This window comes from Toxorhynchites rutilus, chromosome 1 (genome assembly GCF_029784135.1).
Source record: "Toxorhynchites rutilus septentrionalis strain SRP chromosome 1, ASM2978413v1, whole genome shotgun sequence".
Taxonomy (NCBI): Eukaryota; Metazoa; Arthropoda; class Insecta; order Diptera; family Culicidae; genus Toxorhynchites; species Toxorhynchites rutilus.
Genome location: NC_073744.1, coordinates 22,901,400 through 22,920,387, shown reverse-complemented (window position 1 = coordinate 22,920,387; position 18,988 = coordinate 22,901,400). Strand labels below are relative to the sequence as shown.

Here is an 18,988-nt window from a genome sequence, read left to right as displayed (position 1 = left end):
TTTTTCTTTATAATATAAAGTTGTCTTCATAAACATTTTTCGTATGAGACTTTTTCCCCACCTGCATACAAAAATGTTTTTAATTTAAACAGAATACTAATTTGATATGGGAAAGCTAATTTTCATTCATAATTTTAATTTTGAAAACGTTCACTCCGACTGAAAATCAGCTTTGACTTTGACGCTCCCCTAAACTAGTAAACGAAGCTCACTGCTGTCAACGCGGATCGCTGTTTTGGAGAAAACAAATACTTCTGACGTGTGAGATGTTGGCATCAAAAACATGGCGGGTGCCATATGGCTGTAAACAACACATACACCGTCCCGTCATCGTGAAGTCAACGTGAAGGAATGAAATGTCAAATATTCTCCCATGGGAATCGTATGGTAGCATTCACATACACAATGTGTAGCGCATACGCTACATATGTGTAGCGCACTTTATTCGTGAACCCAAAAGCGTTTTTTTTATTACAGTCAGTTTGGAACTTAAGCCGGATTTAGACGTTACTCGGTTGCGAGTAAACGTCAAAGGGTGGGTTTAGACTAGTGATCAGTCTTCCATGTTTCACAAAAAAAGATGGATCGGTAATGTCGGCGACATAACCGGAGAGACGTAGGACTACACCAAGGGGTGTCCATTATTCGAGTATCATGGAGCACAGATCCCAGGATGACCAACTTTTCATGTACAAAATTACAGAAAAAAATCAAAGGATAAAATAAAACCTCAGCAATCAGCAAACACTCAGACGTTTAGATTCAAATACGAAAAAATCAAAATTTGTCGTGCAAATGTCGTGCGGAGCAAATGTTCCAGGGGTTATTGTTCAGCTCGCAACGAACACATACTTGATGGCAAGCATATCGTAATAAGAATTTACCGTCTGGTATCGTGATACCAGACGGTAAATTCTCCTCATGAATAACTGTGTTCTACTAGTCAAGTCCTTCATTTGATACCCATATTGATGGGGTTTAGAGAAAATATATAATGCGCCATTTTGTGGTGGCGGCCATTTTGAATTTACATTTTTAATAAATAACAGTATTCTACTATTTAATCCCTTTCATTGGATACCCATATTGATGGAGCTTTGAGAGAATATGTAATCCGCCATTTGGTAGCGGTCGCCATCTTGGATTTTCAAGATCATGAAATAATAGTTTTACAATGACTGCAGGGATAAAGGTGTGTTCCAAATTTCAGATCAACCGGTAAACAGGAAAGGGGTCGAATTTCAATGAACCCTTTGCGGTCGTATTAAATTTGGGCATGAGTGTCGTACTGATCGGAATTATTTTTCCTTGAAAAAGCATTAATACATGCAAGATTATGAAAAATAAACATTTTTTTGTGAACTATATGTATGTATTAACTTAACAATGGGTTATAATGTGATGTTTTTATATAAAAAATCTATTTTTTACTTTTTCTTCGTGTGAAATCTTCCGAAACAGTCTCCAAGAGTAAATCATATGAAGTATAATCAATACATTCTTTTATTTTTATTATCCGTTGAATATGAGACACTTTTTCCATTGATGCAATAAATGTGTCATTAATTACACAATTTAATTAGCAATTTGTATCCGAAAAGATCAGCACTTTTCACTTTCAACAAACAAATTTCTTTACATAAGATTATTCAGATGGTATAAGACACTTATGCAACCAATTATTCTGCTCTTTGAAAACAACTACTTCAACAAAATTTAAACTAGTAGTTACTTAAAAAATTATTCCTGCGTATCCGAAATGATAAGAACTTTTCATTTTAGATGAACAAAGATGTTGTCGCTTGAGACACTTATGCGATTATTCGAACAACATGAGACATTTATACAAACAGTAGATCTTTTCGATCACACCGAAGTGTTACGATGGCTAAATTCGGCTGTTGTGATTTTTGTCCCACATTCCTATGCATTGAACGCACTGTGCGTTGTCTTGTGTGGGTGATTACTTTGTTTCTACCGTCTGTTTTTTTTTATGAAAGCAACAATTTTTGTTGTTTTATGAGGCTATCGTTTGTTTCCATTCGTTAATTTGAGGACTATTTACTTTGCAACATCATTCATCTATCACGCGTTCGCTTTCTTTCCTCTTAGGCTAAGCGCAAATTGAGAAGCGTATAACGCTCGTGAGCTAGCACAAGACGACCATATGTACCACAAACGTAGCGTGGAGTAGCGCATATTGAGTCGCAGTTTGGTGTAAATAACGTGCCACTCGCATACAATGTCTGATTCACACAGAGTTGCGCGATATATTTATTTACTAACACAAATACCCGACCTGCACAACCATACAGTGCCAGACACACGGTGCTATATGATATGTTCACCAACACATCCACCACAACCTGCACGACAAGCACGAGAAACTGTGGTTCAGCCACAGCGTCATGCGAGTCGTCTCTCACGAGCGCTGCACTTTTTCGCGTCTCCTCGCCAATTTGCGCCGTTCTATCTGTTTTCATTAGTCACAAAAACAGGCGCTATATCGCGCCAAGATACTCGTGCTATACGCGTCTCAATTTGCGCCTTGCCTTATACACCTTTATACCCCGCACACAGTTCGTTCTGAACTGCATACGCAATTCGTTCTGAACGGTATTATCAGTTCATCGTTCACCGTACACAGTTCGTTCTGAACTGAGTATACAGTTCATATGAACTGTTGCCCAGCAAAAAAAGAACGACAGTTCGTTCACTCTTTTTAGTGAACTAGTTCTTTTGATCAGATCATGAACGGTTTGCCCATCTCCAGCCCTCACTATAAAATTTCATGTTTACCTAATCCATGAATCGCCCCAGCTTCCCCCAGATTTTTTCTGATAATCAGAAAGTATATGATTGTTACGCGGAATTGAAAGAATACATGAAATTGAAAATATATAGTTTTGCTTTTAAAACGAGGAAAATCTTATTTAATTTTCAACCCAAAATTGAGTATACATTAACAAAATAAACCCTGCGTTACATGCATTTTGCTCATGAATGACAAATCGTTTTAGTTTCCTTACAAGCGTTCTCGTTATATTTATCCATTCCGTCCAGCGCAAATCAGTTCAGCTGCACCAGTTCGTTCGCAAACAGTTCGCCCGCAAACACTTCGTTCTCAAACAGTTCACTCTCAATCAGTTGTTTCCCATACAGTTCACTCGCAAACAGTTCGTTCACAAACAGTTCACTCTCAAACAGTTCACTCGCAAACCGTTCTTATGGAATCAGTTCGTTCACTAACCGTTCGCTCGCAATCAGTTCGTGGGGAGAACTACCGTTCTTTGAAAAAGAACGACCGCTCGTTCACTCTTTTCGGCGAACTAGTTCTTTCGTACCGTTCGTGAACGGTTTGCCCATCTATACTCTCAATGAAATCCACGCATCATTTGAATAAACCTATTTTAGAAACAAACTTCGCTTTCACCACGTAATTAGTTCCAATTTTTGCAACAGGCAGTCGCCCGACCCCTTCAGTAACGTCCGCCATTGTCTGTGTATCGCTTTTGTGTTTTGACACAGATAGCAGAACCAAAACAAAAACGCAAAACCAAAACATCAGCCCGTCCTGCTGCTGCTGCTGTTGTTACTGCAACTACCAACACTGCGCCGTTTTGACAGCGAGATCAGTCGTATTTTGAAGGAATTGAACTACGGGATGGTGCACGGCAGTAGTCGTCGTTGTCGTCGAGTGCGCACAAATTAGTGTATTTCGTGATTGATAGACAAACAATTTGGCCGTGATTGGTACCGCGCGTCGTCGGGAATAATATCAATCGTGTTCGGTGACACGCGGAAGGAGTGCATTTTGACTATAATAGAGGGAGGCGCACGTGAAGCGTTTCCAAGTGGCAATTTTACTCGAAAGAGAGTGCGATTCGGAACCATTGGCCCGCGAGCCAACGCATATCTGCGTAATATTCCTGGTGTGTACAAACACGGCACAGCAGGATTTTGTGACCGTGAGTTTCTGCATCCCTGGAGCTTTCTCCCTGGCCGAGTGCGTGGGAAGAAGATAAGTGATCTTTTGGTGGTTTATTTAGACTTTGGAGCAATAGCGAGTGCGTATGTGTGTCTGTGTCTGTGTGAAGCAATAGTGTGACCTCTTTAGCCGCGAGTGCATAAGCCAGAAGCTATCGCTCCGTGTGTTGAATATTATTATTGCTTTGGTGTGCAGCAGCAGCATATATTTTTTTCTCGTGTTCGTTTTCTATGTGTACAACACTAATCACCAGAGTAGCGAGTAGCGAGTGGAAGGAAATTTCAGCGGGTTTCGTAATATAGCGAGATCTTGGTATGTGACATCGCGGGGTCTCTGGAATCGGTCGACGGAAAGCGAGATTCGGATCGGTGCATTATTTTTGTTGTTAAGCTGCTTCTGGAGCATTACCGGATAAGATTTATTATCAAACCGAAACGGTGGGAAAGAGTGAGCAAGTGTGAGCGAATAGAGAGAAAGAGAGTGTAAGGATCGTCGTTGTTTATCGCCTTGGATTACTTTCCCGAGCGACAAGCAAAGGGTCAATTGGTGAAGTTTTTGAAGCAAGAGGTGGAAGACAACAAACAAAAATGACGAAAACGACCACCGCTAAACCGAAGCCTGTAAAAGAGAAACGAAGGTGAGTACCGATTAGTGCGTTATTATTGCTATTGTTTCTTGTGGGGCTGTCGCAGCGGCAGCAACAGAACATTGCAGCGCTGCCAGATGTGGGAGAATTTCTCCGATTGTGTCTTTGTTGACGTGGGACTACGTCTAACCGGAATATATGGAGGGTAAAATGAAAACCTAAACACAGAACATGCAGGAAAAAATGAATGATTTCGAATGCTTATAGCTCGAACATTTCGTACTGGACAGGAGAGATGTTTGCATCACTTGATAGGGAATATTTCTACGCATCTATCGCAACTAACAAAATGTTGTTTTTCATTAGATACACAATTGAATAACTGTAAAATATTAGGCGTTATCTAAACGCCCTAACTGCATCGTTTTGATTGGCCCGATTTACGGTTTCCCTAACACAGCCATCAAAACCAAGCAGCCTTGGGGAAATCGGCATTGCAAATACATGAAAGTAGGGGGACTTTTGTTCTCATCGAAAAATGTTCCCTAACACAGTCTTTAAAACCAAGCAGCGAAATCGGCATTGCAAACACACGAAAGAACCTAGAGGCGAGTGAACTGAAAAGTTTAAACCCTCTTAAAGCCAAAAAGAAGAAAAAGAACACACGAAAGTATGGGGAGCTTTTGTTCCCACCGAAATGTGTTCCCTAATAGAGATTTCTAAACCAAGGTGCCTGGAGAAATCGGTATTTCAAATTCATGCAAGTCGGGGGTATTTTTGTTCCGACTGGAATGTGTTTCCCTAACACAGACTTCAAATCCATGAAGCGTGGGGAAATCGGCATTGCGAATTCATACAAATCGGGAGTATTTTTGTTCCGATTGAAATGTGTTTCCCTAACACAGACTTCTAAACCGAGGTTTCTGGGGAAATCGGCTCTGCAAATAAATGCAAACTGCGAGTACTTTTGTCCTCGCTTGCCTTTGTGCAGAGTGGAATATGTCTGTCCTAACATGATCTTCTAAACTTAGGAACCTGGGAAAATCGTGCAGTCACTAGAAGCGAATGAACTTTCCAGTTTCAAGCAAATTCGAGATTCGAGAAGTATGTACACTTTTGGGATGTAAACTTCAGAGGGAAATGTAAAATAAAATAATCGTTTGATAATTTTTTTTGTCTTTATTGGAAAGATTTTCAGCCTTAGGCTGGTTCATCAAACGTTTGATAATTCTTCCGTACATATATTTTGTTCTAGTCATCATACCAAACGTAAAAGGTCCGTCATTAAATTTACTTGTAACGAAGAACAATCAATCACAATAAATGAATTGACTTTACACGGCATTTGTTCATTTTTTTCACTCACAGAGCAAATATATTGAACTCAATTGAATTTGGAAACTGTTTCATTCAATCAAGAATTTAATCAATACAAACGAATGATTGCTAAGCTAAGGTAGTTCCACGTGAACCTTGCGGTTATATCATAGATATAACCCACTATTTTTTTTTTGTTTACAAACGGGTCGTTATCTGGTCAAGTGTCAACTGGATTTGGATATACCGTTCGCGAACGATTCACTTGTGAGAACAACTGAACGGATATTCATTTGAACTATTTTGAACGAAAACAATAATAAACAAACGTTGTGTTGTTGTTTTTGTTCATAAACATTGATGTATTACACGTGTGACCTTGTGATGATAATGATGATGAAGTTCTCACCTCTCATCACTACTCAGGTTTGAATCGGTTGATTATCGGATTGATAATTTATTCATTATATAATCAGGATTATAAATAACAAAGCTGGTAAATTGATCTTGGTAATGACTTTGTGCACATTTGCGCACAAATGAAAGTGAACAGAGAATGGAATATTCTAATTCTTTTACATTGATTGCAATCCGGATCGAACGCTTCAATTTTCTTGAGCAGTATTCCGATTTCAGATTTTACTAGCTGACCAGGCAAATTTCGTTCCGCCCAAAATTTAGCTTTCGTTATAAAAATTCACGTTTTTGACGTAGGACTACGTCTTTCATTTCTATACTGGGGTGTAAGTTCAAACTTTCGAAAACGAAAGCGTTACGCCGGAGAACGAGATTTTGAGCGTTAATAGCTCCTAAACAACTGAACGAAATAGCATAATAAACACTTCATTCGAAAGATAAAATGTCTACGCGTTATATGCTTGTTGTTTGTTGATCCAAAAATTTGTTTCAATAGCCCTAAAATTGCTTTCAAAACAGGTTACTGAAATCACACCAATCGGTATATAAGCGAGTGCCGCTCGGAAATCCACTCAGTTGTAATTGCGCAAAGATTGAAGTAGGATCGCTGGAATGGATGGAAGTTTCCCTAACACAGACTTCAAAACCATGGAGCCGGTGGAAATCGACATTGCAAAATAGATGGAAGCAGTGGATACTTTTGTACTCGTTAACGTATCTGGAAATTAGAATGTTTCCTTAAAACAGACTTCGAAATTATGGAGCCAGGGGAAATTGGCATTGCAAATTAGATGCAAGCTGCGGGTATTTTGTATTCGTTTGTGTTTCGGCAAATCGGCATTGCAAAATAGATGAGAGCTGCGGGTACTTTTGTATTTGCTTGCGTTTCTGGAAATCTAAATGCTTCCCTAACACACACTTCAGAACCATGGAGCCAGGGGAAATTGGGATAGCAAATTAGATGCAAGCTGCGGGTACTTTTGTACTCGCATGCTTTTCTGCTAATCGGAATGAATCCCTAACACAGATTTCTAAACCATGGAGCCAGGGAAAATTGGCATAGCAAATTAGATGCAAGCAGCGGGTTCTATTGCACGCGGATTATCTGTGGATTTGATATGGTATGATACGGGATAGTGGATATGATCGAAGTGGATATTTGATTACATATCGAAGAAATCACATTCATAAAAGCAGCGTTATAAAATTATTTGTTTACGAATGCTGCAATCGATCGTCGCTTTCGGGAAGTTGGAATTGTTGGGAAGGGGGGTCTTATTTTCGCTGTGCAATTCCGAGGAGGAATCCATTCCTTCTCAAGCGTTAATAATCCTGCTCCGGATCAACGATGATTCCAATTGTCGGGGCTTGGGGAGTGGGTACTATTTGTGCTGGGTATTTCCGAGGAGAAATCGATTCCCCCTTTGAACGTTAATAATTCTTTTCCGGCTTAACGAAGTGGTATGATAATCACTTTATTCGAAAGATGAAACGATTTGAAAGATTTATATGCTTGTTATTTATTGATTGCTAAGTCAACGTTAGTCCTACGTCCACCTTGCGGTTATATCAAAGATATAACCCACTTCTAGTTTTTTTACTAAGCGCACGTTCAAGGATCCAATCGCGGAACTGTTCATTGATTGATCTTCTAATCTTTCTTTTAAAATTACCTTTTACTCTATTCCTAGTGTAGGTCGGACTCGATTATCCGGAGTATTGATTTTTTTTCACTCCGGATAATCAAGTCATAAAAAAAAACAATTTTCTCTTGGTAAACGGAATATAAATATGATTTGCACTTATTTATTAAACGGTTTTATCTAGGTTGATCCGTTTGTATGTTTGTGACTTTGTAACTTTGTATGTAGCTATGTACCACATTAATAGAAATTTAACCCCCTTCCTATTGACCGATTGATCTGGAATTTGGAACACATCTTTATCTCTGGTGTCATTATAAAATTGCGTATTCCATGATCTTGAAAATCCAAGAAGGCGGCCGCTACAAAATGGCGGATCATGTATATATTTTCTCAAAATCCCATCAACCAGTAGAACCTCAGAGAGAGGAGCCAGCTCGCGTTTGTTGTGATCATCCTTATGTCAGCGCGAACCAGTTACGGTGAACCAGGGGGAAGTATTGAAATATGTAGAAAATTCCAACATGACATTTGTTTGCAAGACATTTTATGTGAAAATAATTTTGACGTCGGACTACATCTTTCATTTCTATACTTCATGCTGCATGCAAGCCGGAAACGCCAAAGCCATAGAAATCAGCAGCAGCTTCGAAAAAAACTATCATCGCCACACATAAAGCACAACACGAGAGAAAACAAGACACTTTTTTCAGCAAATCAAATCCAGTTCTTTTCAGAAAGAGTTTATCAAATACTGCGATCAAATACATTGTTCTTGCAATTTCTTCGATCAAGTGCGATCAACGTAAGATTACATCTTTCGAGCACTTATTAGGGGTACAATGAATCTTGAGAAAGACAATTCATTCCAGTTCGACACTCGCACAAACAATGTTCACTCATCAATGTCACAAACGGGAAGTGGGTGTTGTGAGGGAGGGCAGAGTGAGCGCAACATTTATGTAGACTGATTGGAAGCGACAGATATATTGTCTATGGGAAATGGTATACAAATTATATCACACATAAAGGAGAGAAAGAATCTTGACCCTTTTAGTATTGTGGGCAAGACCAATTGGTTCACCTTCACTATCGGTCAATTCGATTGGATCTTCAGTGATACTATTGCCTTGATTAGCGATCTGCGTGTCAAATTTAAAATTGTTATATGAATGGTCCATCAGCGATGGGCAGGAATATCTCCATCGACAAACAAATCATAAAAATCAGTTTGCTTCTTATTTCGGATATTGTTTTAGAAATCATCGCACTAATTCTTTAGGACAACTATATCGAAATTATCAAAATTAAAAAAAAAACTTGTTTGAATGGGCCGATGCTGCTGGAAGCCATGATGTGGGCTGACCTGGTACATATTTTATTATTTCCTACATGATCAGCGTTCAAATTTTTTACCCCCCATATATTTCGTTAGACGCAGTCCTACGTCAAAAATCAAATCGGGGATAAAAACGCACAAATGTACTCACAAAGAAAGGTTCACGTCACACTTTTCTCATAAATGAATGACAACATCTTGCTTGATTGAAATTTTCTTAATGAGAATGCGTAAAAAGAATAAGAAGAAAACAAACTATCTGTCATTCAGCTGGCTCCTCTCTCTCAGAGTAGAACACAATTATTTATGGAAAATGTAAATCAAAGATGGCTACCGCTACAAAATGGCGGATCACATATTTTCTCAGAAACCCATCAATATGTATATCAAATGAAAGGGATTGACTAGTGGAATACATTAATTTATTGAAAAATGCAAATCCAAAATGGCTGCCACCACAAAATGGCGCCGTATATATTTTTTGTCAAAACCTCATCGATATGCGTATCAAAAGAAAGTTCTCGATTAGTAGAACATAACAGATCATGAAAAATCCAACTCCAAGTTGGCCGCAGTCCCCAAACAACTAATTACTTTTTAAATTGTTTCATTCATCTTGAACTGTTTGTATGTACGTTTGAATGTAGGGTTATCCCACATTAATAAAAAAATTGAACCCGTTCCTGTTGACTGATTGATTTGAAATTTGAAAGATACCTTTAATTCTACTGCCATTATAAAACTACGCATTCCATGATCTTGAAAAATCCAGTTTGGTCGTCGCTAAAAAATGGCTGAATGACTTGACTTGGAGAATACAAAACAGAATAAACAACATAACTTCAAAATGGTCACCGCCACTAAATGGTCGACTATGTATTTTTTGCAATCCCTCAATACCGGTATCAAATGAAATGATTTGACTAATAGAATACAGTACATCATGAAAATATTCAGAAGAAAATTAGGTTAGAAATAAACGTTGGATTTTCATTATCTACAGTTAGTTGTTTCATCATATACCCTACGAGTCTCATCATTGTCCTAAATTAATGAAGGAACGGATGTGATAACTACTAACTGCTACTTGTCTAATTATTTTCTAGCTTTTAGTCCATTAAACCGTTTAACTTAAAAAGTTTTTTTTTTAATTATTTTATTTTCTAGTTTTTAGTAAATTATCTGTATCATCAGTATACTTCTCTACATTAAAACCATTCAAAAAAAATTTTTTTTTAAAATTTTTATTTCTTACTTAACTTTCTTCGGAATATTTTGATGATGTACTGTATTCTAGTCGATCATTTTGTGGTGGCAACCATTTCGAATTTTTGTTCTTCATAGTGTAGTTTATTCTCCAAGTCAAGCCATTCAGCCATTTTTTAGCGGTAGCCAAATTTAATTTTTCAAGATCATGGAATACGCAGTTTTCTAATGACAGTAAAAATCAAGTATGTTCCAAATTTTAGATCAATCAGTCAACAGGAACGGGGTCAATTTTCTATTAATGGGTAGAACACAGTAGATCATGTGGGTCATGATTTACTGTGTTCTACCAGTCGAGCACTTTCTTTGGATACCCATATTGATGGAACTTTGAAGAAAATAATGGCTTCATTTTGTGATGGCGACCATTTTGGATTTGCATTTTCATAAATAACTGTGTTCTACTAGTAAAGCCCTTTATTTGATACCCATATTGATCTGAGAAAATATGTAATCCGCCATTTTGTAGTGGCCGCTATCATAGATTTGTATTTTTCATAAATAACTGTTTTCTGCAAGACAAGCCCTCTCATTTGATACTCATATTGACGGGGTTGTGAAAAAAATATATATGGTGCCATCTTGTTGTGGCGGCCATGTTTGATTTGAATTTTTCATAAATAACTGTGTTCTGATAGTCAAGCCCTTTCATTTGATACCCATATTGATGGGGTTCTGAAAAATATAAAATACGACTTTTCGTAGTGGGCGCCATCTTGGATTTGCATTTTTCATAAATAACTGTATTCTACTAGTCAAGCCCTTTAATTTGATACCCTTATTGATGGGGTTCTGAGAAAATATGTAATCCGTCATTTTGTAGTGGCCGCCATCTTAGATTTGCATTTTTCAAAAATAACTTTATTCTACTAGTGAAGCCCTGTCATTTGATACCATATTGATGGGGTTCTGACAAAATATGTAAACCACCATTTTATAGTGGCCACCATCTTGGATTTACTTTTTTCATAAATAACTGTATTCTACTAGTCAAGCTCTTTCATTTGATACCCATATTGATGGGCTTCTGAAAAAATATGAAATTCGCCATTTTGTAGTGGCCGTCATTTTGGATTTGCATTTTTCATAATTAACTGAATTCTACTAGATAAGCCCTTTCATTTGACACCCATATTAGCTATTTAATATGGAATTATTATTCAAATTATTCAAAATTTCCGAAAATCAAAAATAAAATACTCCGGATAATCGAGTCTAAAATTCCGGATAATCGAGTCCCCGGATAATCGAGTCCGACCTTTTTGTTGTATTAAATTTTGTATAAATTTTTTTTTCAAATTACAATTTCGATTCTTAGTTTACTATTTTCGTTATATGTGGATGTTTTTTTCTTAAAGTAACCTACTTTTCGCATTTCAATTTGTGTTCATTCTTGATTGTCTGCTTTATCTGCTTTATTGTATTTATTTTTTTTTTCAAATTACACATTCGATTTTTAGTTTACTATTTTCGTCATAGTTTTTTTTTTATATCAAATTATCCTCTTACCAATTTTCGCATTTCAATTTGCGTTTATTCATTCTTCAAATTATAATTTTATTTATCCGTTTATTTATTTCACCAAGCGAATGTAGACTATTTACAATTTTGTATTTATTTTTTTTCAAATTACAACTTCGATTTCTAGTTTATTATTTTCTTCATTAGCAAATTTTTTCACTTCAAGTTACCCACTTACTAATTTTCGCATTTCAATTTGTGTTTATTCTTTATTTTCTGTTTTAACATTTTAGGATCTTGAAAAGTAATATACAAAAAAATTAAGAAAAAATTTGAAAAAAATCTTTCGATTTCAAAAATTAAATATACTACCTGTTCGATTTCAGCATGGCTCGCAGAGGCGTCTCGTCCGCCTGTTCAAACTGTTCATAGGACAGGTAGACAATCTCAGAATAAAATGTATATTATTTCACATTTGTAACATGAATGAGCAATTATCGAAGGTATTTTTTTTGTGATTTCCATGTTATCCCGAGTATCCTTATTATATTTTCTATTTTGGTGGAACTCAAACCCACCGTGAAGAATATAATCTGATAATTACATTTGAATACACCCCAATCCGCGAGCAACACAGCCTCAACGCCACGAAATAAGCAGTAATGATTACTGGGTTCAAACCATTCATCTGAACCCGCCGTCATCCAAACACAGGGCAAACACAGTCAACTACGTATGAAACGATTACTACTACTAATGCGCCGCATTGCCTAAAAATGACGTTTTCGGTTCAATATTTCTGCTGAACGAAACCGACACAAACGATACAAAATACACACCACCATTCTTCAGTGTTTGTTCGTAGTTGTCATCGTTTCCCTTTCTGTTTCTCTTTCTATTCCTGATGTCATTAAACGAACGAATTCATTCATGATTTCTGTGGATGTGGTGGTATTCTTTCGTTTTCGAGCGTTTTTATCGATTTTGTTCATTCGATAACTTGAACCCGGTACATATTGTACACGTATGTCTGCTTACGTTTCAAAACCTCCGCTGCATCGGCCAGATATATGGATGAAATAGCTGCGTACTTTGGTCTTAATGCTGACAAAATTGTGGCCCAGAGCTATGATGGCGCTACTGTAATGTCCGGAGATAAGTCTGGTGTGCAAACATTGGTGAAACAAAGGTTATTCACTGGATATATTCAATGTCGCGCACACGTATTGAACTTGGTTTTGCTTCACTCGTGCACAAACAACAAGAAAACATCAAGGTTTTTCAACACGATCTCATCTCTTGCGGCATTTTTCTCGCATTCGTCAAAACGCAGCGAGACATTGAAGCAATTTCTGGATACCAAAATACCAAATGTTTGCAAAAATAGATGATTTGAATTATGCACCTATCAATGAATGTTTGGGTGAGATTTATCTTGGCGACAGTGTCTTTGATGCTGAAACTTTTACTACATCCAGAGATCCTCACGCATTCATGCTTGAGTTCAACACTGTATTCTTGCTAAAAAATTTTTGCGAATATTTTTTCACATACGGATGTTCTTCATCAAATTTTGCAAAAAAAAAAGGAATTAAGCGTAGTAGAATTTGTGCGTATCGTCAAGCCTTGCCTTGCTTCTATAGAGGAGCTCAAAGCAGATTATCATTTCGATAGTACGCTCAAAGATGCAATTGATGTATCTGGCGAAACTATGAATGACAGTAACGTCATCAATTGTCGTCGTTTATATGAATCGATTATAGACAAAATTATTGACGAAATGAAAAAACGGTTTAAGGAACTAGATGAATACAAATTCGTAGCTTTGTTGAATCACGAAAAAAATTGCCGACTTCGTTGTCCTATTACCTACTGGGAATTTGAAAATGCTTATTTCATACCACTCGCAATTCGATGAAGCGAAGCTTTGTAATCAGCTGACGGTTCTTTTCAAATCATAGTCATTATTCCGATCATCGTTGGACAAAACCTGCATCAAACCTTCTCCGAAACGGCTGGCCAGAATGATACTGACCTTACCTAATACAACGGCATCCGTTGAAAGAACTTTTTTTGTTGTTCGACGGATCAAGAATTTTTTGCGGTCGAGATCTGACCAGAAACGGTTATTCGGAATTATGATGATGACTGTGGAAAAAGATTGCCTTTATGACATAAGGCAGATGCCTTTATTTTATGAGGAAATCATTGGTAAGTTTGTGCTCATAGTTGACCGTAGGATTCTTTTGTTATACAGGCAAACCTGTTTTTGTGCGGGTGATAGGAACCGCACAAAAAATCGTGTTCGCCAAACAATTAAAAAAAACTTTTCGTTATATGGTGGATAGAGACCGCAGAAAAAAGTTTCTTTGAGAAAATAACCCAAATCCTAATGATTTCATTCGTGATCAACATTCGATTTCCTTTTTTAACTTTCATAAGCGGCCTACTCACTTGCGCAGATCATAAAATCAACTCTTTACTCCTCTGCCGTAATTTCGCAAAGTGACGCAAGCGCCAAAATTGCCATTTTACGTTTTTTGTTATAGATCGATAAAGAATACCAAATCTTTTCAAACAACTGTGAAGTTTTACAGAAATGTGGAAAAAAGACCCCGTAAAATCTTGAAAACAGTTTGGCGCAAGCGCCAATTCCACTGTGATGTGGCGCAAGCGCCATTTCCCCTATGATGTGACGTAATTTGGTTGTGATGCGATGTGATTTTTTATCTGTTCTGATAGCGTAGGATGAACGAGCATGGACAGCAAATTTCACATAACAACATCTTCCGTAATGAACGTTTAGCATAATACAAGTCACATACCTTCTTTCTTTAAAAAAACACTTTTCCGAAAAGCTCGTCATGCCAAATATTTTAATCAAAAACATTTTAATGAATCCATCCGCATGCAATGCTACTTTTATAATAGCAATTCTGTTTTAGAACTACAAATCATGTACTAAGTAGCTCATAAGATCATGTACTTTAAATTCATAAAATCAAACCCAGCTTAACGGAAAAAATTATCCTGCTGTTCTCACATATAGCACATAAAGATTAGAACTAAATAGTTCAAACTTAACAATTTAATTGTTGATTACTAGGATAATATGTAGTGTCTTTTTTCTTCAGGCATCAAGGGACAAAGCTTCTTGACGATGTTTACTTTTCTCGCCTGATCAATTCTTCTTTCGGATAAATTGAAGCTGAGTGTTGATTGAATGGTAAATGTCGGATTTGGTGAACAGCTGCACTATTCTAAATGCTTCATCGAAACGCATCTTGAAACAATACTCAAAACATCCTCGCGTAAACTGTATCTGTTTTATATCGGATAATTTCGGACGGCATTATTTTATTTAACACGGATGGTTTCAATTGCATTTCGAATACGAAGAAAAAGGTGCTGTCCAAAATTATTGCGATCGGGTTCTCAACTACGTTAATCTGCTTGACGCATGCTACTAATTTGGAAAAGTGTGTGGATTCTTCTCCGTGATGCTTCCTCATGCTTCGCTCAACGGCGGCATGTTGTAGAAAATAATTGGAAATAGATTCTTGCATACTTTGATGGATGCACGCCAATCGGTTGTGGAAACAGCGATTTAAATTTGCTGTTTCCACAACAAGCTGGCGTTGGTGGCTAGTTTAGCTAAAACTGCATTTTTTCAAAAATCAACCCGATGGAAATGTTTTTCCATCAACAGTACACATTTTGTACTGATAAGATTTTCGTAATGTACGCGTATGCTGATTATACATGTAATTTTACAAAAAGTCTCGTACTGAAAGTTCTTCCCTCTGGCGCTTGCGTCACTTTGCGAAATTACGGCAGTCCTGTCAATAAGCTCCTACTGACAACTTAAAACAAACAAACCAAAACATGAGAATGGGAATGAACTGACACAGTCCCTATGTAGAGCGATAAAATACATAACAAAGAAAAAAAAATTACCGATGACTTTTTTCAAATACCGTACAAAAAAAGTCGCACCAAAAAATCACACAAAAAATTCGCATACAACCGCACAAAACCTGGTTTTACTGTATAGATAAATTTTGACAAAAAAAAAAGACGGGTGGGTAATGTCGGGGACATAACCGGAGTGACGTAGGACTATACAAAGGGGACAGCTTTTGTTAAATATATATTTTTTATATATTGTTTTATTTTCTTCTCCTACTTGAATACCTACCTATCTAACTGAAAAATGGATTAGTTTACTGTTTACTCTTTATGAACATGTTGATGGTTCTGAAAAGAACCTTTGGTGTTGTGTTTTTGTTATCACTCGATATCCCCATCTTGTTCGGTTAAACCTTCCTGTTTAGCTATTGCGTTTGCCACTCGCCACAGCTTTCACAGTTGGAAAATTTCTTCACATCCAGCTTGTGACATGTTGTTCAGTAAATTACATTCAATGCGACGTGCCAGAGAAACACTCAGTGTCGCATTCGAGGCGATTTTAACCTGTAATTTAACATTTGCGATGACAGTGGTACAGTGTCGACTTTCAATGTGGGTCATAATTTGGACCCCGAACTCTATGTTTACAAAAATGTCGCATTACAGATCCACCCAATTAGCTAAATGTCGAGCTAAATATAAATTACTGTACTTTCAATCTAGAAGCAATTTAAGAATTGGTGAAAATTGAATAATCGGGAAAGTCCCCAACCATCAATAAGCTCAGCACAACTGCCAAATTCTCATACTCATAATATCCTGGCAAACAAATTATGAAAAAATCAATTTGTGTTTTATTATTATTTTGGATATTGTTTTAGAAAGCATTGAACTGTATTTCCTAAACTCTTTTTTGGAAGGTTTAATGGCCCTGAAAAGCGCCTTGTTTTATGGAATGGTTCCAATTTAGAAAAGTTAGTACTCGTGGTTTTGAAAAAAACCATTTCGAACGCCCTCGATGCCGCCTCGTTCTGGATATGCCACCAAAGCAGTTTGTATAAAGAACAAACTTTTTTCTTCTGCTACCTGATGCCGTTTTGCGATTGCGTATGCCACTCGCCACTCGCTGCAACTGCCTGTTGTCTTGATGTCCACCGAACCGAATGTGTTCTGTTCCGAATGCGGGTTTTCTTATCGTCACGAGCAGCTTTGCCAGCTAACTCGATCACTTCGGCGGCCGAAACTATATAACGCCGGCTAGGTGGACTGGTACACTGGTACTAACGCGCTTGGCCTAGCTACCCTTGCGGGGAACTCCAGATCAACACGATTCGAGCGGGATTTTGCCTTTCCCTTCACTTTTCCTCCTTTACCATGTCCAGACATGGTTGCTTGGGTTGGTTTGTTGATGTGTTGTGATGCGAACCGATGTGGTGTACGGTTTGGATGAGAATGATCGTTACGGAAGGAAGGAAGGTATTGTATTATAGAGACTTTAAACTTTTGCAGTTCATTCGTCTCTAGCCTTGAGAAAGGCCCTTTGAAAATTCTACTCTACTCTACTCCAGCGCTACCACCTCCGCCCTCTTGCCTTGAGAAAGGCACTCGATCCCTCGCCGTCCAGCTCGTCCAGCAACGATGTTGTCCAGTCGGTGTCCACACAAAGAATGATCGTTACGGCAGCGGAGCGGGGATTTTTAAGCTGACTGGCTAGCTCGAGAATTACGCATGTGTGAGACTGCGACCAATGTTTCCCTCATTTTTTTTCTTTTTCCGCTCCAATCGTGCTTCATTCTATTTCGCTGCTGCTCTGGTTGCCCGTTTTGGTCGGTACGATTTGAGGAGCACAAAATGGACCAATCAAAAATGGGCACATAGTGCATTTGGACAATGCTTGATATTTCACAATTATTCAATTATTTATCTCAAGAAAAATGAAATGTTATTCGTTATGATAGATGCGTAGATATATTTCCTATCAATTGATGCAAAAACCTTTGCGATTTATTGAGAAATGCTCGAGTTATAAGCGTTCAAAATCTTGCATTTTTTCCTACTTGTTCAGTGCCTAGATTTCCATTTCACCCCCTATATCTTCCAGTTAGACGTAGTCCTACGTCAAAAATGTTGAAATCTGTCATCGCAATACTGTTGTTTTAATGTTGCAAATGAAATTGAACAGGTAGCTCAGTTGGTCACGCGTCGCTTCTGATGGTTTGATTTTGGAAACATGGAAATGTAGGTCAGATCCAAAATCGAACTGGTAGTGTATCAGAGGAACTGTAACGCTAACAAATCGAATTGATTTTTCATTGAAATATACAGTCGACTATAAGAATTGAAAATAAAAAGAATAAAGTATAATTTGACAACGAGTTGAAAAAAGACATCCACGAATTATTGTTATCATATGCAAAAAAAATCCGATCTATAGTGGCTGTGTGGTATACGTTATAGTGTATAGACTGATCAGTACGAGGCTTCTGACTGAATCCCATTGAGAAATAATCGTCAGCTTGTTTGCAGTTTGCATATTTGTTCCAATTAATGTATGACACGACGCCATTAAACCACAAGTTTAGCTCACGAGAAGCTATTTCCAACACAAATTATAAACATTATCTATAGTGAAACAATCAATACAACCATTAATCGACTCCTAATTGCTAACAAATGGACCCATCCCATTCTCCTATGCGTCAAATCTTCCGGAATTTCCAACCCTGCGCGGAAACCGCACCAACGGACGCGTACGGTCCATTTTGCGCACGCTCTGCGGTCAATTCGCGTCTGCGTCATTACCTAGCGACGGATGCATGCATTGTTTCCCCCAATTGGTGCGTCCCAGCTTCCCTTTCGGGAGAGAGAGAAGCGACACGTACTCCGCGGCGCGAAACTGATAATGGTCCCCATCGTATGCACGAACACGAACCGGGAACGTTTTCTTCCGCGCGTTCGTTGGTTCTCGATCGCTCTCGAACCGATATGCATCGGCTGTGTGTCCTCCTATGAATATTGATGGCCTATTAATCGGCGCGAATTCGCAGGCACCTTTACACTCA

At 37.9% G+C, this 18,988-nt stretch overlaps 1 protein-coding gene across 2 annotated transcripts in view; it reads left to right on the top strand.

Moving 5' to 3' along the window:
• Nucleotides 1–3,624: 3,624 nt before the first annotated feature.
• Nucleotides 3,625–18,988, top strand: part of LOC129779369 (protein similar) — a 355,482-nt gene continuing 340,118 nt past the window's right edge. The window contains exon 1 of one of the 2 annotated variants that reach the window (XM_055786797.1): nucleotides 3,625–4,625. In XM_055786797.1, coding sequence (XP_055642772.1) covers nucleotides 4,576–4,625 — 50 coding nt within the window. In that variant the 5' untranslated portion in view covers nucleotides 3,625–4,575. The remainder of the gene's footprint in view (nucleotides 4,626–18,988) is intronic. The other variant, XM_055786807.1, reaches the window with a different exon arrangement.